Source organism: Acromyrmex echinatior, chromosome 11 (genome assembly GCF_024713525.1).
Source record: "Acromyrmex echinatior isolate Ae372 chromosome 11, ASM2471352v2, whole genome shotgun sequence".
Classification (NCBI taxonomy): domain Eukaryota; kingdom Metazoa; phylum Arthropoda; class Insecta; order Hymenoptera; family Formicidae; genus Acromyrmex; species Acromyrmex echinatior.
The window spans coordinates 6,114,373-6,136,550 of record NC_141862.1 but is presented as its reverse complement, the minus strand read 5'-3'; the positions used below and the strand labels follow the sequence as shown (position 1 = coordinate 6,136,550).

At 41.7% G+C, this 22,178-nt stretch overlaps 4 protein-coding genes and 1 long non-coding RNA gene across 5 annotated transcripts; 2 read left to right on the top strand and 3 right to left on the bottom strand.

Moving 5' to 3' along the window:
- The first annotated feature begins 5,853 nt into the window (after positions 1-5,853).
- LOC105150379 (uncharacterized) lies at positions 5,854-13,865 on the top strand. The gene is made up of 3 exons (XM_011063404.2): positions 5,854-6,207; positions 11,128-12,467; positions 12,920-13,865. Exons 2-3 carry the CDS (start codon positions 11,138-11,140, stop codon positions 13,087-13,089), a joined length of 1,500 nt encoding a protein of 499 aa, XP_011061706.2. The 5' UTR covers positions 5,854-6,207; positions 11,128-11,137; the 3' UTR covers positions 13,090-13,865.
- On the bottom strand, positions 13,405-15,358 carry LOC105150365 (hypothetical protein). Its single transcript, XM_011063389.2, has 2 exons — positions 15,024-15,358; positions 13,405-14,194 (listed from the first exon to the last, which is right to left on the bottom strand). The coding sequence occupies exons 1-2, from the start codon at positions 15,225-15,227 to the stop codon at positions 13,958-13,960; spliced, it is 441 nt and encodes a 146-aa protein (XP_011061691.2). The 5' UTR covers positions 15,228-15,358; the 3' UTR covers positions 13,405-13,957.
- Positions 15,359-17,595: 2,237 nt separating this feature from the next.
- Idh3a (isocitrate dehydrogenase [NAD] subunit alpha, mitochondrial) lies at positions 17,596-20,839 on the bottom strand. Its single transcript, XM_011063390.2, has 6 exons — positions 20,627-20,839; positions 20,026-20,151; positions 19,431-19,603; positions 18,928-19,162; positions 18,570-18,848; positions 17,596-18,456 (listed from the first exon to the last, which is right to left on the bottom strand). The coding sequence occupies exons 1-6, from the start codon at positions 20,651-20,653 to the stop codon at positions 18,217-18,219; spliced, it is 1,080 nt and encodes a 359-aa protein (XP_011061692.1). The 5' UTR covers positions 20,654-20,839; the 3' UTR covers positions 17,596-18,216.
- Positions 20,840-20,884: 45 nt separating this feature from the next.
- LOC147908097 (uncharacterized) lies at positions 20,885-21,552 on the top strand. Its single transcript, XR_015546794.1, has 2 exons — positions 20,885-21,131; positions 21,357-21,552. It is a non-coding gene; the product is annotated as an uncharacterized LOC147908097 (long non-coding RNA).
- LOC105150368 (nuclear nucleic acid-binding protein C1D) lies at positions 21,502-22,168 on the bottom strand. The gene is made up of 2 exons (XM_011063392.2): positions 21,955-22,168; positions 21,502-21,861 (listed from the first exon to the last, which is right to left on the bottom strand). The coding sequence occupies exons 1-2, from the start codon at positions 22,166-22,168 to the stop codon at positions 21,638-21,640; spliced, it is 438 nt and encodes a 145-aa protein (XP_011061694.1). The 3' UTR covers positions 21,502-21,637.
- Positions 22,169-22,178: the final 10 nt, after the last annotated feature.

The following is a 22,178-nucleotide window of genomic DNA, read 5'->3' as shown; positions in this document are numbered from 1 at the left end:
GTATTCAATTTAAAGTTCGATTTGGCGATATCATTTCGGCGATTCAACGTTGTTCGACGTACGTATGCATATACGCGAGGAAAAAGAATGTAAGAGAGAGGCGCACTCACAGCGCTATAGTTGAGCGGAACCAAGCGTGTCTCTCTATATTATACATATGTATGTATTTGGATAAATGCAGTCGCGCGTATTTGTGATATTTAAAGGTGATCGAAGCGGCTTGAAGCTCATCGCATCTCTCGCACCGGAGGGCAAAGCGGATTCGCAGGATGCGTATCCGGCAACCTGTCGACAACAACCCAGGACCCAATATGGGAAATATACCGCGTACGCGCGGTACGGAGGAGGCTTACGGTCATCCGCGCGTGTGTCATCCTCGCGCACATGATATACGTGCGTGCGTGCGTGCGTGCGTGTTAAGTGTAGCGTAGCTCTATGATTCTCACCCAGGTTCGTACCACCATCCACCCCCGTCCTCCGTCCTTCAGGCCCGCGGGGCGCTTCGGCCCCCTTCCAGTGGCGTACGCGCGCGCGCGCGCTCATCCCCCTTGCCGCTACCATACCCCGATCCTCCCCAAACCGCCCCGTGTCGTCCCCCGACGCCGCACCACGTCGTCGCTGTCACCAGGCTGGCAGTCGCATCGTATCGCAAACAAAAGACGAGCGAGCGCGCGCCACTCATCGCTCGCGCTCGATGCGACAGCGAGTGACGTCCCCCAGCACTCCCTCCACCCCCTGCTTGCCTCACTCACGGTTGCGGCTACCCCCGTAAGACCCCCCCCCCCCCCTCCTCCCCGCCCTCTCTTTCGTCTTTCTCTCTCTCTCTCTCTCTCTCTCTCTCTCTCTCACCCCCTTTCTCGCGAATGACGATTCGTCCTCATCGCTCCAATTCGCACCCTTCTACCCAACTCAACTCGGATACAGTTGGACGGAGGAGGAGAGACGCAGGGACGATTGGAACGACGCGATGCACGGACCGACAGAGACGACGGTAGAGAGACTACCACTCTTCCATCTATTCTGCCTTCCATCCGGTCTCTGTTGTCACCCCCTCGACACCCCCTTCGATGCTGCCACCACCGCTACCGCCATCGCATCCCGTTCTACCTCTTCTCTTTCGCGACTCTACGATCCTGCCTGCCTGCCTGCCTGCCTGCCTGCCTATTTGCTTGCTTGCCTGCGCCTGCTTGCACCTGCTTGCGCCTGCTTGCTTGCCTGCCTGTCCCTTAACCCTCCCCCTGGCCTACTCTTCAAGCTTGATTCTCTCGCTCCTCCCTTTCCACTCCCCCCCCTCTCTCTCTCTCTCTCTCTCTCTCTCTCGTATCTCTCGTTGTTGCCCTCGTTTTCGCTTGGTTCTCTTACGCCACCCCCTTCCTCCCGTCAAAACCCAAACCATCGACGACCACTACCATCATCGCAGTCACCCACACGGCACGTTTCAGGCATACAAGCTTCAGGCAGGCGTATACCATACAGCAGAGCTATCTGTTGTTATCACCAGTTATTTGCATCCCTTCGTAGTCGGAGGGGCGGCCGTTGCGAGAGAGGACGAGTGTAGATGGAGTAGATGGAGATGTGAGGGAGGGGGCGTGAGAAGCGAGTGGGTGCAGAAGAGGGTGGGAGCAGGGGGAACTTGAAATTCTCGAGAGCTTTACTTCCCGGGAATATTACGCACCCCGCTGCGAGCTCTCACTATACGAGCGCGCGACTCGAGCTCGAGTGATTCCTCATCTCTCGCCCTTTTCTCTTAAACTTCCTCCCCTCCTTCTTCTCCTTTCCACCCCGCGCGCGCGAAGCGACAGATGCGCAACAATGAGGATAAATCTCGATTAAACGACCGCGCGCCTCTCACTGACGCTATGAGAATCGACAGTCTCTGGAGAGATCATGTATGTACATACGTGTAACTACGTACTAAGAACGAGATAGGTCGACGATGTCGACGCGACGTGATCCGCGACACTCATTTTCGTCATATAGATAAACAATTAGATGCGTCTTCAAACTGGACTCTTTGTCGTTTCACCGTGAATGTCGCTAATCGTTAAATAACGTTTAATTAAGAGAGATATTTACAAATTTTGTCACACAGAGTTTCTAATTTACAAGAGCCTCGGTCGTTAAATGCACATTATTATATATGGAATAATGCGAGTGATCCAACACTTTCGAGTTGCACTTTCGATGCCGCTTTCTTTCCTTGAAAGATAGCGCGTTATCGAGAAAGAAGCCTTATCGAGCAATAACGTCCTCGATTTTCGCATCCTGTGAGCCTCGTACGCGGCAGAAGAAGAGAGACATCCGAGAGATCTAACCGTAATTGCATTGTGTTATACCGAGTATCTATATCGGTGAGAGGCGCTTTCGAATTCCGTCTATCGGGGGTGGTTGAGGAAAAAAAAAGAACACTGACGAATCCTCGGTGTTTAAAATTCTCGTGAGACTTGGAGATTTCGCGCCATCTTCGTCGTCAGAGTAGTCGCGAGAGAAGACAGCCGACGGTACCGGTGGTCGGCGTTGAGGAATGCGGAAGGGGGGCAGATAGGGGTTGCAGGGGCCGACCGAAAAGGTGTGGTGGTGGCGATGCCGGCGGCGGTGGTATGGAGAAAGCTGAGAGGAGGGTTGCAGTCGAGAACAGATTGCTGCGGGGACAAATAAGAGTGTATCCACTATCCAGTCGCCGAACGCGCGACGAGGCGAATTTCGGGTAAATTGTTTCCCCGCACACTCTCCCTCTTCGTGTATCCTTTCGCTACCTCCACCTCCTCGAGTATTCGAGCCCGAAGAGCCCGAAGAGCCAGATGAGAGACTCTCGGTGCCTTCCGTCGAATCGTCGCGTCGATTGAAATTTAGGATACTCACGATCGCTCCTGTATGCCCTCCTTTTCTCTTTTCATTCTTCCAGCTGACTTTCTCTCTTGGGAGCAACGATTTCGGATTGCAAGCCGCTCCCAAACTTCATATCCTTTTCCCCTAATTTACTTAGAGGTTATTCATCGTTGAAAGAACGATCGTATATGTCAAATTAAAAATCATTTGAAATCTACTTGAGATATATATATATATATATACACATACCTGTATAAACTGTTAAATATAATGTATATATAATATACAATCAATAATAAAAGATATCGTAGAATAAATTTTAGGACATAGCTTTGTTAATCAGAAAACTGATATCTCGAAAACAACTTAACAATCTCCTTTCTCTTTATATGTACCTATATGTTAAACTTATTTACCGAATTGTGGGAACGCTTTGTATTTTCAAGCATTTGAAATTTTGAATGAAAGACTCGTTTTTTATAATATATGTATATCTTTTTCGATTTTTTCGAAACAACATTTTTATTTGCGCAAAAGTTTTTATACGGAATAGTGTCAATTTATATTGAAAAAACTCGGGCGAATCATACGTTTGGCGGCACACAAGGTATGCGCACGCGCGCGAGAGAGAGAGATAGATATGTGTGTGTGTGTGTGTGTGTTTGAGAGAGAGAAAGAGAGAGAGAAATCTGAGAAATTCTTTATATAATTAACGAGCTGAACGTGTCGCGGGTGCGTGCATGGATTTATCCGGTCCTCGTCCGACGTCCACGGGTCCACGGTGAATCAGTACCTATAGACTATAGAGAGTATGTATATATAGAGGTACGAGAGGGTAGAAACGAAGCGTCGCGTCGACTTGGGCGACGAGTGGTACGAGCGAGCGTTTCACGCGTCGCTACCCCTCTTGCGGTGGACCAATTAGCATCGTTTCACGTACGGTGTGACGTAAGTGGTCATCCAGTCTCTTCTACATCGGGCAAAGAGAGCGCGACTGCGCGCCGCAGGAAAAGTCTCGATAAATAATAAATGCACACAACGCGCCGCGATAAACTTTCGGCGCATTATTTATCTCCCTCCCATTAATCGACCGCTCGCACGTTACAAAAGAACTAATTACCACCTTCGAAGGAAAACGCCTGACAGCTGTTAGCGAAATTATTTCTATCTCGCGCCGTTATTTATTACAATTTTTTTAAATAACATTTAAAACAGCGAAATTGTTTAGCTCGGATACACGTGTAATAAGTTACGCGAAATAAGTTTAATTTAATTTAATTTATTTCATCAGTTTGGAGATTTGACTTGTCAATTATATCGTATACGTTGTCGAGATATAGGCTAATGAATTTTGCAAATGAAACATGCAAAGTTACCTACAGCGATTCCTCCGTGATATAATTTTTAAAATTTTCAAGAAAAAAATTATTATTTTCTACCGCATTTATTCGTCGTAGAAAATAATCTTACGAAAAACGACGTCTGCAAATATGACGGTGGTACTCTTTTCAATCACCGGCGAACGTCGGCGAATTTAACGGAGTCGATGTGTGTGTATATGATTCTCTTGTAATTCTATTGAAAAATGTATGTCGCTCGTGTATCTCTACGCCGTGAACCCTCGAGCTTTCTCGCACGTATAATGCGTGAAGCGTAATGCGTAATGCGTAATGCGTAAAGCATAATGCAGAGAAAAGAGCTCCGATATCTTTCAACATCGATACTCAAATCAAACGTAAAGAGTTAATAGTATCGATCACGGTCGGATATATTATTAACGATGGAGATTGATTTCCTTTTCGCGAATATTCTCGCCTTCTTCTCACTGCTTCGAGAAGAAAGTTTAAACCTGCTTAAGTCTTGTCTAATTTGCCAACAATTCATCCTGTCTCGCAAACTGCATGTTTTTCCTCCGATCCATCTAATGAAAGAAAGAATGAAATCGGATATGATTAAGAAATAATTTCTTGAAATAAATAAAATTTAAAAGAGAATAAAGAAGGGTGTGTTGTTCTTAAAAGACTTGTATCTATATAATAAGAGAGACGAGGTGAGGAACCTCGCGCTCTTATCCTAATTAAGACGTTGTGGCGTTCCATATGCTCTCTCGATCATTGTTTATAGCGCGAGGAGCCGCGGGACAAACTGTATGACGCGTAAACGCGAATTTTTCAATTCCATTTGGTTTTATATAAACGGAGGTATGCGCGATCCCTTCGAGGTGGCGGCGACGCGTAAACTGCACGTATGTCTACGTACGTATACGTACTCGTAGATTATATACCCTCGTCGAAGAGACACGTCGCGTCGTGTCGTTTCGCAGCAAGCGCGAGAATAGAGCTATATACAGAAAAGCGGAGGAACGAGCCAGGGAGAAAGATTCCTCCTCGCCTATATCTGTTTTCCACTTTTTTTTTCTCCCCAGCAGGGCTACCGCGTGTTTCGCGCGCGCGAGAGTCGCGAGAGAGAGAGAGAGAGAGAGAGGGGGGTGGGGGAGGGAGAGCTGGCTGCGGCGCCTCTCTCTCCCTCATCCCTCAGCATTACTCTTCCCTCTTCACTTTTTAGTGCCGCCCCCTCCTTTCTCTATCTGTCTCTATCTTCCATTCTTCGCGCCGCAAACGCCCGCGGTCCCTCCCTCGCGCTTCCTCCCTGCGGCACGTACCCTCTCCCACTTCGTCTTTGCCTCGAAATGTGGCATTCAACAGGGCTTTCCACGCTGCTTGCGGTGGTGCGGAATCCGCGCGCCGGTTTGCCGCTACGCGCGCGGCCTGGCGCGGCGGGGGAGGAGGAGGGGTGCATCGGGGGAAATGATGCGCAGATTGGCCGGATCATCTCAAAAACCACCACCCTCCCGCCTCCTAGCCCTCCTCCACTTCCTCTCTCTCTCTCTCTCTCTCTCGCGCGCGCGCTCGTTCGTCCTCTATCTACTACCTACTACCTACTAGCTACTACCTCCCTCGCGCGCTCTTCCACAACGCTCCCCGTCACTCTCTCGCACCCTCGCCTCGTCACCGACGGTCGCCAAGGGATGGAATACAACCCCCACCGCCGTCGCCGCCGTCACCGCTCTGCCGCCACCGCACCACACAACCATCCCGACTGCCACGCAGCCGTCGACGACGAGTGACTGAGTCCTCCGATTATTATCTCATTTGCCGCGACGACTAGCGGCACGCGTCCAATACCTGCTTCGTGCCATATTCTTGGACGACGACAGAGGGATATCCGTAGATCGTCTAGATCGTCATCCCGGTGGATCATCGTAATCGTTTAATACGAAGCGGCGCCAACTTTGAGAATCCCGCCATTCGCCGTTCGTCGTCCGTCGTTCGCCACTCGCCACTCGCCGTCGTCGGTATCACGGGTACAGGCGTACAGGTGAGTCTGCGACCATCTGCGACCATCTCTTGAGGATCGTTCTTTCGCACCCCCGAGGGTCATCGACTACTCGCGCCGACGATGATACGGAATAGCGCCAAGATTGGAACATTGGACCGCGAAACGGAGAGCACAACTTGTAGCGCGATTTTTTTCCGTGAGAGCGTACAAGTTATACTCTATTTATCTTTCCGTCATAGAGTGGCGCGGAGACCGTGTTGATTATTTTTAATAAAATGAGTAGATTTTTGTTTTTAGCACTATTTAATTGCAGCGATTTATTTTATTTGCGCAAGAGTCGAGATTTATGAGAAAAATTAATACTTTGTTCGCGTAATAATTTAATTATCCGTTTCATTATATTCAATTTTGGTGAAATAAATTGAGAATTTGCTTCTTTTTCCGGCGCTTTTGCTTCTTGACGCAAATGTACGGTACTTGTGTATCTTTTTTCACGAAGCAACGCGATTCTCTTATACCTATTACGCGCTATACGTGCCATACGTGCCATACGTGCCGTCTAATGATGATGCTGCGACTGTACCGCTTAACTGGCTATTTTATGTACTTCCCGTTAAACATCTGCCGTGCATATCGCATCTGCATGATAATCAAAACGATCGATTCCGCAAACGGTTTGTTTTCTTTTCATGTACAAGAATATAACGCAATTAACGTGATTACCGCGTGATAGCCGCAATAATTTTCATCGCGTAACACTCGCTGTATTTCTTTGTCGACGTTATACATGCATGATCAATGTAGTATCTATATATTCTTTCAATTCTCGCAATTTGCCAAAAAAATCTTTGATAATATTGAAATAAATAACTAAACACTCTTTAGGTTTTTATTACTAAGATAAGTAAAAGAAACCGCCAAACACCGCCGCTCGGTCGAGACTATAGATATATAGACTTTGATGTCTAGACTTTGATCTAATAATACTTGTATGTAAATTTCAAAATTTTTCGCAACAAGTTCTTACACATTGTTTGTTAGGATAAGTACTAGTACCCAATAGATATTATCTTATAGATCTATGATCAGTTTAATTCATGAGATTATTATTTTAGTTTATGATTGCGTTGCAAGTTCGACAGCATTCGGTACGCAGTTTGTGTAACTGAAATAAGATATATATATTTAAAATTTACATGGAATAATATTAAATATTAATCTAGCCTCGATCAATTTTGATGATTTCTTATACTTTATTTGATTTATTTATATAGTAGTCTTGTTTATAACTCATTATTATTTATTAATCAGTTTTATTAATTGTTTCTTTTCGGGAATAAATTATCCTAATTTTTTTGTATAATATCAACCGGATGTAGGTACATTTCTAGAATATTTACATTCTGATTTTGAAAAAATGTATAAAAGAACACAAAGAATAAATAATGTTGAACGATAATAATAGCAATAACAAAGTGTCAAGTGTCAATAATATCTGTTCAAAAAAATAGTCGAATATGATATCAGATGGATTATCTTATTTCTTGGGGGGTGCAAGATTTCAAAGATACGTCCGAGAATTATTCGGCGAGAGCGTTCCTTCATGTAACACGGAGAATAGGACGTTTGAATTACGCAGAGAGTTCAACCGTAAAAAATGCCCAGATTCCGCTGTAACCGTCGGCTTTTTCTCTCTATGCAAAGTAAGAATGAGAGTTTGCTGCGAGAGCGTACGTCCCGCAATAAAAATATTTATGTGAATGATAAAAGAATTGCACATCTCTTTTCTCAAAGTAAAATTAAAGAATCTAACTGCGTGAAGCATAAAGATAATCGGTATAAAAAGATTTTAAACATTATTATACAGAGACATTATCGATGTTGGACTTATTGTCGTATGCGTACAAAGAGAAATATTTTTGGAATACTTTTAAATGATATTTTTGGACAAATTATCTACAAAAAATATAGAAAAGTGGTCAACTATCGAAAGTGTCGTAAACTACTTCTTAAGGACGAAATATTCGACAATCGGTCGTCCGCGGTATCCAATAATGGACAAAATGAAACCAGACTGTTGCAATTCAATTGGATGACAACAATCGTATCAAAACGCTTCTTTTACTATTTTATAGGAAACACTAATCTCAGAGTGAAAAAGAAAATACATAAATAAATAAGTAAATATAAAAATGTGATAGCGTGAAAGGAAAGAAATATACGAGTAGGATGCGTATATTATCAGATTGAGTAGAAATCTGCACAAATAAGAGATGCGAGTGTGATCATTATTTGATACCTTTTGCATCTCACGATGGAAATAGTGACGCGATAAAGTGAATGCCGAAAGGAGGTTACAGGGGTAGAAAGAAGAGACGAGACGAGACGAGACGAGACGAAACGAAACGAGACGAGTCACGAGGAAGAAGAGAGAAAGAGTTTGGGATCAGAGTTTGGGAAAGGCAGAAGGCGAAGCAGCGATAGGAAGAGATATGAAGGCGAAGGGTACCAGGGGGAGGGGGGGGGGGGGAGAGAGGGACAGGGGCGGAAGGGTACCGAGCACCGAGGGCGGCAGGCTGAGGCCGAGGGAGGTAGAGGGTAGAGCAGCGCGAATGCAAATATTCGCAGCGACAGAGATTGAAACAATCCGCCAATTAGAATCGTCGACGCGAACGGGATTATGCAGATTCGCGCCGCCCGCCCGGTGGCGAACGGGACTGGCAGCTGCCGCAGCGCGAGCGAGCTTAATTCAATCCGCCGAGTTGTCTTATGAATCGTAAACCGGCCTTCCCTCGCGCGTCACTCCGCACCGCGCCGCGATGAAATCGAGATCGTCAGGATCGCCTCTCGTAGTCTCCACTGCACGGTGACGATAGTGACGACAGTGACGACGGTTGACGACGCGTCGTCGACGTCGGAATGATCCGCGTCTTCCATCGTCTCGCTGATCGCCTCAAGCGGAATAATAATATAACGCCCATGCCGTCTCTCTCTCTCTCTCTCTTTTTCCCTCCCTCCCTCTCTTCCTAGTAAAGTCTCTTTACGATCTTTGGAATAGCTTTCCAGCCAGTACCATTTTCCCTTAAACGAGTATCTGCATGAGAAAAAAATCGTCGATGCTCCCAAGGATTTCCTCTTACAGATTTCCTCCAGGCGAACGCTTCATCTTGTTAGCTCTTTGGCAAATTGAAAATACCTGAAAAAACGCCATCTCATTTTTGTTTTCTTTTTTTTTAGGACAATAAGTAATAAAGTAACCAAAATTTTAATAATCAGAATATTAATAACTTGAATTTTATAATTCGGGATTTTATGAGAGTAGAATTTTTGATAAGTAAAAAGAAACCCAATCTTGTCATCGTGGTTATAACTTTGACATGCATCGCGCAATACGGATGAGCGGAATTATGGCGGCGGCGGCGACGGCGGCAACGGGTATTTATCACGAAGAGTAAAACTGACAGCAGTCCATTTCCCGTTCGTCCTGCCTGTCTGGCTGAACATAATATCTCCTGACGAAACAACGTGGACGCCGTTTGTTTGGGAAACAATGGACCGAAACAATGCCCGATCCCTCTCTCACTCGTTCTCTCTCTCTCTCTCTCTCTCTCTCTCTCTCTCTCTCTCTCTCTCTGTACACGTGAACGCACGGATACAGATCTTCTCTTTCTCTCTCTTTCTTTGTCTCCCTCTCCCCCTCTTTCTCTCTCTGCTGTCCACGCCCCGTTGTTCTTCGATCTTTTCGCGTTGAAATCTTTTTAGGAATCTCTGTGCCTTTGCGAATCGTCGAAGAAAAATTTCTTCGACGACTGTAGTCACCACACCGTGAGTTTATTTGTCGCAAGAACATAAAATTGAAAAGCCGAATTTCTCCTGAAGATCCGTTGTGTTTCAAAGGACAATTTATCTTTTCCGCTTGCGTATAGACATTGTTTTTATAAAATTCAACAAAAGGTGGTTGATGATACAATAATGGTACAAAAACGTATATCATACATGTGAGGATGACAAAATAATTTTTTAAATAAATCTTTACAGAGATTACAGTACATCTATACATTCTATACTGACATACTGTAGTGCAAGAATTCCAAATTTGCGGAAGAGATTTTCAGCAGATACCGATATCAATTGAAATGTCTGCGTCAACGAATTTACGCAAGAAATTCTCAATAACTTGGCGGAAATCCTCACCCTACACTCGAGTGAAAGCGAACGTGTACTTGACAGAAATTAGTATTCCTTAATGAATGACGCGATATCCGGCTGGTTCATCCCGTCTCACTATAGATTCCGTTCTTCCTTGGTCTTAGACTTGAGGTTGGGAGCCATTCAATTAATTTCACAAGACAATAGTAGCTCACTTCCACATCGGCGAATCGTGCTTGTACGTCGAGTTTCGTACACACTCATTACATCGTTAAACCTGCTATTCCATGTCGTTTGCAGAATATTCGTGTAATCATTTGGAAAATTAAATAAAACATGAATCCGTCTAAGCATCTTATTTAATTCGTCTTTTTACAACTCGTTAAGAATTTTGTTAATCTCTATTATAGAGATAACTAAACGAAACGTACATATATAAAATAATAATAACAATAATAAATAAATATTAAAGCTTATGACGAAGTAACGGAATTAACAACGATATATAAAAAATATGACTATACTAATGGAGTTTGCTGATAGAATTTAATTACGTTCTTCAGAATTAACTTGTATAAATATTCATCGCGAGCATCGCAAAAGTAGAGTACCTATTCAATTTGTGACTGAGATAGCAAAGTGTAAAAGTAAAAAATATGGAGGGGGCGCGATGGTAATTAGATAATTAGATCTGCGACGCTAAATCATCATTTACCTTAGTTAATCTCATTGTCAGTACCTATCCGATGCTGATAATCTAAAGATGCAATTACCAATCTGGAGATTTTTCCATTTCTTTTATCGAAATAGAATAACCAAAATGACGACTACCACGGGCGATCCATCAACCCTAAAGACTCCAGCTTCTCTGTCGGGTGGAGATCTCGTTTCTCGTCTTCTGGCGGCCACTCCTCCGTACCTATACAACGTGCCACTGACACCTCATAGCTTCTTCTTCAGCGAGATGCTACGTTCCTTCGTACAAGCCAAGGCGGAGGCATCGTCGACCGGCGGTGGCGGTGGCGGTGGCGGCGGCGGTGGTGGTGGTGTGGGTAGTGTTGGCAGTGTTGGCAGTGTTGGCGGAAGTACACCAAATGCACCGCGACGCCGTAAGCGATCTTGGCGAGACACACGGGATAGACCACTCGAACTCACGACGAAGGAACGGTCGCATCATCATCATCATCATCATCATTATCACCAGCATTCGGAGAAATACTATCACTCGGCAGCGCAGCAGCAGCCTTCTCAAGTATCGCCGGAGACTCGTTTGGAGAACGATGGCAAGCGACCCGATACCTATTTGGACACGATGGAGAACAAACTCGGCGCGGCATTCGATCAAAAACCTAACTTTGGAAGCGATATAGATATTCTTAAACCCATTGACGAGAATAAGACCGAGTTTTCGCGACAGCACAGTAAGAGCTTCTTCGACGAACGACCGCGACACTTTGAACAGACCCAACCGCCGGAGAACGTTTTTCCTGGCGGAGAAGGTCTTCCGCGTAAGGTCAAGCCGGAGGATTCGCAGCAGTTGGATCGCAGCAGCGGTAGGAGTTACGAGGATCGGTCGAAAAATAGCATCGTGCCGAGTCAGGAGGTGTCCCCTCTGCAATTGTCAGATCAGAAGAAGTTGGACTTTTCACGGGCAGGCCCTTTCCTGCCCGGGATGCCGGGGGGCAGAGGATGCGAGAGCGTACTTCAGGGCGTGAAAGGTTTCGCTCTGCCCAGCAGCATGAGCACCGGCGCCGGTCCGGCAGATTTTCTACCTGGACCCCTGTGGTACCCGCCGTATCCGATGCCGCAGTCCTACCCCGGCATCGATCCTCTACACTTCTTCATAGACTTACGCGTCTCCGGCCATATTTGGGATCGCAAGCACGCGAGCGAACGGCAGCTATCTTTCAAGAGCAAACATTGCTCGGCCTTTAGCGTGCCGCAATCGAAGGAGTGCGGGAATCGCCCGTTGAATCTTACCCGCGACGAGGCCACGACGTCGAAGAATCAGCAGGACGCGGAGAACACGCAGGGTACCAATTATATCTTGAAGCATCTGATGAAGACCTATCAGGACATACAGCAGCTGAAAACCTCCAGGACGGACGCGTCGATAGAGAACGAGGATCATTCGAAGGGAACGCAGCAAAGTAAGATATATATTATTACATCGTTTTTCTTCTACTAACACACACACATATATATAATTTGTTTTATTAATATTATGTCTGTATAATTAACGAGATTATTTAAATTATTTTCAATTAGATTGCAAATTTTATTGGTTAATGCTGTTAGTACACAATGTCACTTTTTTTCGAATTCATGCAGGATTAGTCTGTTTTGAGATATATATACATATAATATGAGTGATTTATTTTATAGCATACTTACTTAATAAAATAATAAACATATTTATCATCTCAATTTATAGTAAGTGTTACCAGCTATTGATTACTTTTAAAAGCACAATTCATTTATTATTTTTGTTCATCCATTACTTTAAAAGTCTAAACCAAAGATACCTAACTGGTATTTTCGAATAGGCACGCGTATATGCGCCTGCGATAAAATATTCGTAATATCGTAATGGTTTTTCAAGCTGGCGAGGACTGCACTGCGAAGGTAGAGGACACTGGCAATACGGTTACAAATCCCGAAGAGGAGAGAAAGAATTTACGTGCTCTGATTGGTCTCGAATTAGTGGTGGACTATGTGAAAGAACCAAAGGATGACTCATCGACCGAGCAAACGTCACAAGTAACGGAATAACTTACTTCCTAACGAATTTGCGATTTGCAAAGGGATGCGCGCGCCTTCCACTTTAATCACTAAAATAGTCGTATAGTGTCGTTATTTTCTCGTGTAACACCTTCGAAACTGCACTCGCGATGCTACGGCATTCTTTCGCCGTAATATAAAAATATAGTATGAATACCTCAGAGGCAAGATAGGATTTGCCGGAATATGTGCAATAAGATCCGAGGAAGATTGAACCTATATCAGTGAAATATATGTCGCACGTTCGCAACGTGTGATACATTCGTAAAGTGTGACAATTCGAAAGATATATATACATATATATGATTCTCTTTAAATATTGTTTTATTATTTTTGCAAAAAATATATTTCTTTCAACGGTTTCAGAGGTTCATGTTCAAAAATATATTTGTAAACGATATATTTTTGTTACGTATACTTTTACGTATATTTTTTCTTCAATATTTTTCAAATATCACACCTAGTTGTTGCACCATTATATAGAAACGAAACTGTCTACCCTGGTTTCATACTGATTCTGTATTGTACACAATTCTCATTCGATTTTGAATAATCAAAAGCTATACGGATCAATTCATGACGTAAATTAATGGATCGTATTAAAGATCTGATCGGATCAGCTGGAATGAAATAGCTCCGATGAAATTCGACATGTGATATGTACTGTAAATATTACAATAGTATTCCGATGTATCTATATGTATCGATAGAAAGTACTCGTTGTTGTAAGTTGAACGTAATAAAAACAATGCGATTTAACTGCATAACGTTCGTTTCTTATCAATTCAAGCGTCGCGCCGCGCGTTTTCCTCGTATATGTATACGTATTATACGGATGTAGATGAATGAAAGTTTAATTTTAACGCGCGAGTTGCGCACTATCGTGATTGGCTATGACGCGAAGTTCCAAGATCAATTCGCCCTTATTGTCACCGTTCAGCTTCATCAATTTCCGGCCTCCTTGCGGAATGAGAATGACGTCATCGAAGCTGCCTCTTCTGGCAGCCGGTTCGCCGGATAATCTGTAGTACGCGACTGGTCGATTCACGTCCCTGCTCAATCCGACATACGGCTTTTCCGGTGTGAGAGGGTATACCTGGTCAAGATAAATATTAAATATACATATACAATATATCTGTATGTATTTAATATTATATGTATATAGGATTTAATTCACATGTAAGAATCTCTCACCAGGGTTAGAAACTACGTCACTTTATAAAAGTAACGCATTTATAACGCAGTTACCCCATTACTTACATTATTAGAAAGTGTGAAATGATTTGTTATTTTTTTCATTACTTTTTAATGTTAAAGAGTAAGATATTAAATTTACAATATTAATTTTTACAATTAATAATCCATATTTTGTTAGTTATACAATCAAGCTTTCATTACACGTGTTGTTGTTTTTATAAACATTAACGTTGTTATCAAGAGTGCATACAGTATATTTACTGCTAGTACTGCAAATTTATATAGTTTACGTTACACGTGTATGTAAGCATAACAAATTTTCAGTATTGACAACGACTGCAATCGGAATGCAATCTAAGGTAAAAAGTATATAATATTTTTTTATAACATTTAAATTTTTATTAAAACAAAATATTTCTATTAAATCAAAAATAATATAATGTATCAAATAGATACATAGCAATATGATATAAAGATAATAGAGATTTTAAGTATAACAACTGAATTCGTTACCGTTATCGTTACAGACGGAAAAAAAAATACACAATCGTTATCGAAAAAAATAACGGTAGCGGCGTTCCTTTTTTAGAAATCACGAAAAAGATACGAAAAATTAATTAATTAATTTTCGTATACTTGAGACTTTGTGCAGACCTTGGCATATTCTTTTATTCGTTTTCGATTATAGAATAGCTTTTCGATTATAGAATTTCTGAACGTTTACTGACCTTTCTAGTCGTAGGTACGACATTCTCGTTCTCGAGGGAGTCCCCCGCGGAGAAAGCCAGATCCAGATCGCGAGAAGCCTGCTGTTCCATCGGATAAATCGCGTCGTTATCTCGCGTACCATCTAGATTCTTCAGGTAATAAACTCTGCCATCGGCACAGGTCGCGACAGAAAGGGCAATTACCAAGAGGATTGCCTTCTTCATATTCGACAGCAATTTTCGACCCGAAGATGCAACACGCCGAGAGTCCGCGAGGGTAATGAAACGAAAGTTTTCAGTCTGCTAAACAGGCAGATGTTAAACTCGCCAATCCGCGGATAAGACGATTATCGCCTCGTGCCGTCAATTAATTAAACATGCATGACGTTTTTACGTGGGCGGGATTAAAATGTGTTCGATGACACTTGTCGAATCTCTCTCTCTCTCTCTCTCTCTCTCTCTCTCTCTTTCTCTCTCTCTGATAAAAATAATAGCTCAAACAAAATAAATAATCGAATGTATCAAGGATACATTCGATGTGCTGTTTGTTGCGCATTTTATTCTTCTTTTGCGTTTTAATGAATTACGGTAAAGATAGAATAAGAATAGCGCTGATAATGTCTACTGAAATAATTTCAAATTGAGATTGAGAAAACATACGCGCGAACGTATCTCATTTGTTATGTAGGATGCGCTAGAAAAAACAGCATCTTCAACAGGTGATGTAGCATCAATCGTTTTGAATAAATAAGAGTAATTATTCTCTCTCTCTCTCTCTCTCTCTCTCTCTCTCTCTCTCTCTCCCCCTCTCTCTGCAAAATATGTGTCGAAGTAGGATTTTCAAACATCCGTAATCATATAAATTCTGTAAAGTGTACGGTTTTTCTTACAAAGATTCCAATGTGCCGCTGCATGTACGTGGATCGAATCGCTGTATTGCTGTATCGTCTTCCGCTTCTTAAAGAGTCACGAGGGTGGTTACGATGAGAGATACACGCGCGTTATTGGGGCGCGACGAGAGATTAAAAACGATTTTTTTTTTTCGAGTGGATCGCTTCCATTGCGACCGGGACCGGAAGGGGGTGGTTGCATCGGTCGGACCCGGGTCCTGAATAATGCATGAAATTTGTTCCCTGGAATCGAATCGCGACGCGACGGCGGCACGACGGCATGGCACGACGGACAAGAGAGCGGGCATAAATCTAAATAATTTCAACCCTCGAATTTTTATTATTCCTATGACTACGATGGCACATGCACGCGTGCACGCACCCCCGTCCTCTAGCTCCTCTCGTGTCCCGTTGAATATGCATGCACGCCGCGTTTTGCCACACTTTGCCCGGGAGTGTTGGACCTTTGTGTGCAACTACTCCTCGACTCCTCCCCGCGCTGCCTATGTCTTGCATCGACTCGCATCGCACAGCCTACCGACATACAAAGTACAAACTCGTTAGCATTGCCGTTACATCTCGCAGACAAGAGCGTAATGTCACGAGGGGTTTATCAAGTCTGCCGCTATTCATTCTATATCAGTGTTTTGCCGGATTTCAAATGCATTTTAAAACGTGTAATGTCATGAGTCGTGCAGGGTGAGGAACATGTAAAGATACATGTATATACATCATACGTTTCTAGGTATAAAAAATACCCAGCGTCTCGTACGGAAAAAAAACCTCTTACTCTGTTCATAAGAAATTTTAAATTAGGAGTAATGATGGAGTACGAATGGAACTTTTGTCACTCCCTTCCCCCCCCTCCCTCCTCTCTTCAACATTCACCAACATCATGCATGATTATCGTAAGATTTCCTTTTCAATGTAATACTGGCGAATACCATTGAAAGCAGCTTTAAAGCAGCGCGACGCCGCTGCTTTACATCTATCTTACATCCACGTCTAAAGGAAAATGTAATAACTGAATTTTTGAACGGAGAAGTTAGTCATTACTCACTCGCGACGGATCGCGATAAATCACAGAAGGAATTAACGAGCGGCGAAGATGACACTTGGTCCCCTCCTCGTCTCGTCTCGTCCTTTTCCTTCGTTTCCATCGTTTCCAGCCCCTCCGCACCGGTGAAATATGGCCAGCAACTTTTCTCATACTTGAGAGTTTTCCTGAGCGCGGCGCGTTTCCCACCGCCGTACCGTACGATATCGTTCCGAAGAACGACGAGATGAGAGAGAAGACGAGGATGAGAGCAGGGGAGAGGGAAGTTATCAAGTGTTGGCCGGATGAGTGCTATAAGGTAACACTGCGTGGCGAGGGGAAGAAAGGAACGATACACCTCTTCGACTAATGTTGCAACTTGCAAGTATAAAGAGAACGATCAAGAGGACTTTTCTTTTACATATATCGTCATCTTCCTTTGCGATTGTCTCACATTCAAAAATTATTATTCTTATCGGTATATATGATCAACGTGCATGCGTAAAAATTATTATACATATCAATATGTCTCTCTACAATTATGATAGAGATAACTAAAAAAGAATTTTTGAAAATAATTTTTAAATTCTCAAAATTCTAATATAAATTATTAAGAATATTTTATTTTAGTAAGGAAAATAATCTGCTATATAGAATAAAGTAGGTATCAATTTTGTAAATTTTTATTTCTTCATAATACTGCGCGTTTCGATATTTTCAACTATTCTTACTCTAACTGTAAGACATACGTCTCGCATAACAATTTTATTTAAAACTATGATACAGCATTCCTACTATTTAATTTACATGGCTAATCTTTACAGTCTCTATCAAGATCTTTTCTCTGAACAATTTAATATGTTCAACGGTTTATATCATATTTGGTTATTTACAGAAATGTGTACGGTCGATCAAGTCGATCCGAAACGATGGCGCATGTATTGTATTTGATGTTTAATATTAATGAAATAAAATTAAATGCCATTCGGGCACTTATTTGACAAATCTTAAATCGGTCGGGTCGAATTATCTAAATTAAATCGAGATAATACATTTAAGAAGGGAGAAAATTCATACGCGTATGCATACGTATACGCGTGAGCGACTGAAAGAATACTCAATGATATTTGCATTCCGTCGATTTCAATTACAAATTTCTTCTAATCGCGCGGAGACGAAACTGTATGCAACAAATGGTAGAAAATAGCAGTCCCTTCGCGAACGCGCGAATTCTATGAGTATTTTGGCAGTTCAAATTTCGACGAAACGAAACAAAGGTACCTGCCTTTTATTTGACTTTCGCGGCAATTTTCTTACAAATTTCATTGGTATACTCGCTGCACTTTGCAGTGCCGCCTAAATCACCAGTTAGATACTTTGCTTCCTTGATAGTGTCGTAAGCAGAGTGTTCGATGATCTTGGCATGGTTACTCAGGCCCATGTATTTGAGCATCATCACCGCGGAGAGCAACAACGCTGTGGGGTTTGCCTTATCTTGGCCGGCAATATCGGGTGCAGTTCCATGTACCTGTGTTAATAAAATTGATCATCTCGTAAAGTGAAATTAATATATACAGAGAGTTACTTCAAACTTCAATTTAAAATTTCGTCTTCACGCATTCACGAAATGAATGGCTATACCGATTCAAACAAGGCTCCGTTCAGACCAATGTTTCCGCTTGGTGTCAAACCGAGACCTCCGACGAGTCCAGCGCACATATCAGATAAAATATCACCGTACAAGTTAGGCATGACGAGCACGTCGTACTGACTCGGATCTTGCACCATGTTTAGGCAAACTGTATCCAAGTACCTCTCCTCGAATTTGACCGATGGAAACTTTTGGGCTGCTTCTCGACAACATCTCAAGAACAAGCCATCCGACATTCTCATAATATTTGCTTTATGTACAGCAGTAACCTATATATAAATTTTAGTCAGTCTGATCTGATCAAATATTTACTCATGTTATCGTTTGATGATAATACTTTGAGTGTACCTTTTTTCTATTATTGTCTGTAGCATATTGAAAAGCAAATTCTGCTACTCTACGAGAGGCCTCCTCCGTGATTAACTTGATGGACTGAACGACGCCTTCTACAATTTCATGTTCTATACCAGAGTATTCACCTTCTGTATTTTCTCTGATAGTAACGACGTCGACATTATCGTACAATGTCTTGTATCCCTCCAAAGATCGGCATGGTCGCACATTGGCATATAAATTAAATTCTCTGCAAATATTTGTAAACGGATAAATGAGATACGATGTGTGTATTTTACTTTCAAAGAGAAGCAAGTGGTAAGATATATATTTAGAACAATTGTATTCGTCTTATCGTGATATTACGAATATTACGATTATGTAAGCATGCATGCATTATTTTTTGGACAACTATTTTAAAAATTCAACTGATATATACTCACGTATCTCGTGGAATTAATTTGACTTACACATATATATGTATATACTTGATTGTACATAAATTTTGGGATGCTTACTTTCTGAGTGCAAGATTGAGAGATCTGTGACCTTTTCCAATTGGAGTCATCAGAGGTCCCTTAAGGCCAATTTTATTCCTATTGACGGAATCAATGGCTGCTTGTGGTATACCAAACTTGCCATCTGGACCTTTTACTGGCGTTACATCAACTGATTCCCATTCTATTGGCACCTGATTTTTTTTTCAGACAAATTAAGAAAACAATTATTGTAAAAAATAAAAACAAGTAGGTATAGCAAGTACATTGAAATAAAACGCATAGTATGCATTAGGATATTGAAATAAAAATGCATACATCTATATCAATAACATATCCAGACAAGAGTATCAAGTGCATGCATATTATTAAAAGAGATTATAAATTGAGTAATCATATTATGCAAGCTACTAAACCTCTGATTATAATAAATTAATCAGTGATAAAAAAAAGAAAATCAGTGTTTTTAATCAAGAGAAAATATATCTTCTTCTAATTATTCAAGTCGGATCAAGACATGAAAACAAAAACCTAGTTCTAAATACAGAACCATTTAACACCAAGTAAGGAATCAGTCAATCTTGCTGCATTAGTCAAAAACGTAAATATATCTTACCTTGGCGGCATCGAAGATTTTTTGTACGGCAGTGGAAATCTCGGGTCCAATGCCATCTCCAGGAATAAGGGTGCATTTGTGTACCTTGCTGCTATAAAGTCGTGCACCAGTGATTTTTGAAGAGATCTATTGGCACACGTCAACATATGGTTTAAATAGGTGATCGAAAACAGTACAACTCCGGCAAGACTAATTCTCTATGCCACGAGTAAGGAATGATCTTTATTTATGTCAACCTAATAATAATTATTTCAAAAAGACTCGCCGAAATTATACCGATAAAAATATAATACCCAGTTTCCCAATGTGTAAAGGAGAGAATCATCAAAGTGGAAAACGGAGAGCCAGACGGAATTAGAACATTAAACTATATCATAGAGGAACAGTAACGGAGATAGATGCATGTGTGGAAAGAGAGAGAGAGAGAGGATATGCGTAGGAGATGTAAGAGCAAAGACGACATGGAGGACAATGTGCAATGTGAGGAGTTCTAACCTTTCTCAGGGGTAGGAGAATGTACTACAGGAGTGCGGAGCAGTTACGCACGGCAGCAGTCCCTTGGAAAATTTCGCAAACAATGCGACTCGTCGTCCCTACTTACTGCTGTACGAATCCACTGAGCTGCCATCACGTCGACGGTGTGATCGATGCGAACAGATATATGGCTTACGTTCGCTGGCTCGCTCGCGCAACTCGCTCTGTTCGCACAGAGCTCGCGTCTGCTCGCGTTTGCTCGCGTCTACTTGCGTCTTGTGTCGTCGCGTCGCGCGCAGTCTCTTAGTCTCTACAATCTCTAGTCTCTACATAATCCGAGATACGTATCGTGTCATGTCCTGCGATGTGATTGGCTGCGAGTGCGATAATAGTACTTTCCCGTACCATACTTTTCGTATTTCCATTTTCCCGCTACAACGGGATGCTTCGTGCTCTTTGAATTTATGGCTTCTGCATCTGTGATCTGCACACTGCTGCACACTGGTGACCGGACAGTGAATGTCTGCTAGTGTCGCTAAATATTTTTTCGCCAAGAGTAGCCGAATATGTATACAGCACTCAAGTTAAGGTCCACAGTCAGCAATATATAAGATATATAATACACATTAACAGTATGCGTACTTATACAGTATTTATACGATAAAAAATTACAAATTTAATAATGTATTATCGAATTATTTACGTTAATAATCGCAAATCTTTAATTATCTTATTAAGATTTCTTATAAATATATTAACATTGCAACTTATCTAAAATCATACTCTACAGTGTATTCCAGTATAATCTGCAATTTCTGATAGATATCGAAATCTCAATATTTGTTCCTGTTTCTAAGATTTCTTCATGCGCAGCCCCTAAAATGATACCTCTGGATAGCATGGCATTCGGATGAGAATCTAAATACAGTTCTGTCTTAGGATAGTGATTGAAAATAAAAGGATAATAACAGGATGCTAGAATGGCAATGTAGATAAAGACGATTGAATCTTATATCTTTAATAAAAATATTGATTAAAGCAATAAACATTAAATTATTTAAATAAAAACATAGAAAATGCATGTAGGAAATAAATTTTATATAAATTTATATATAAATAATAGAACTTGTAATATTTATTATGTAGGTGGTGACTGATCTTCACATTTATCAATTTTCTTCTCCATGCTCTTATGTTTCTTTTGTTTCGGTTCCCATAAACTGTTCCTCATAAATCTTTTAGCAGCATTTATATCAACACGTGGCATAAGTGTATTTTTATCATTGATTTGTTTCGCCCGTATCATCGCTTTTTTCAATCTCTCATTTTCTGATCTAATTCGATGCTTCGACGGATCGATTCCTACAATCAATAATAATTTAATAATCAATTTAATAACGTATGATATAAATTGGCAATTTAACTTATATCTGGAAAATTAGAATTTTTACATACCTTCGGCTTTCAAGTACATCCAAAACAGACTATTAAGACTGTAAGATAATAACAAGTTATATTTAATTTTATCTGTATTGGGAAGTTTATCGAATAGCGAAGGATCGCCAACCAATTCTATTATATCCTGGATTTTGAAGGCTGCTTCACTGAACTGCTTCAGTCTAGCGATTATGTTTACATCGTGCGAAAGTTCTTCAAAATCAGCATCCATTTCTTTCGTC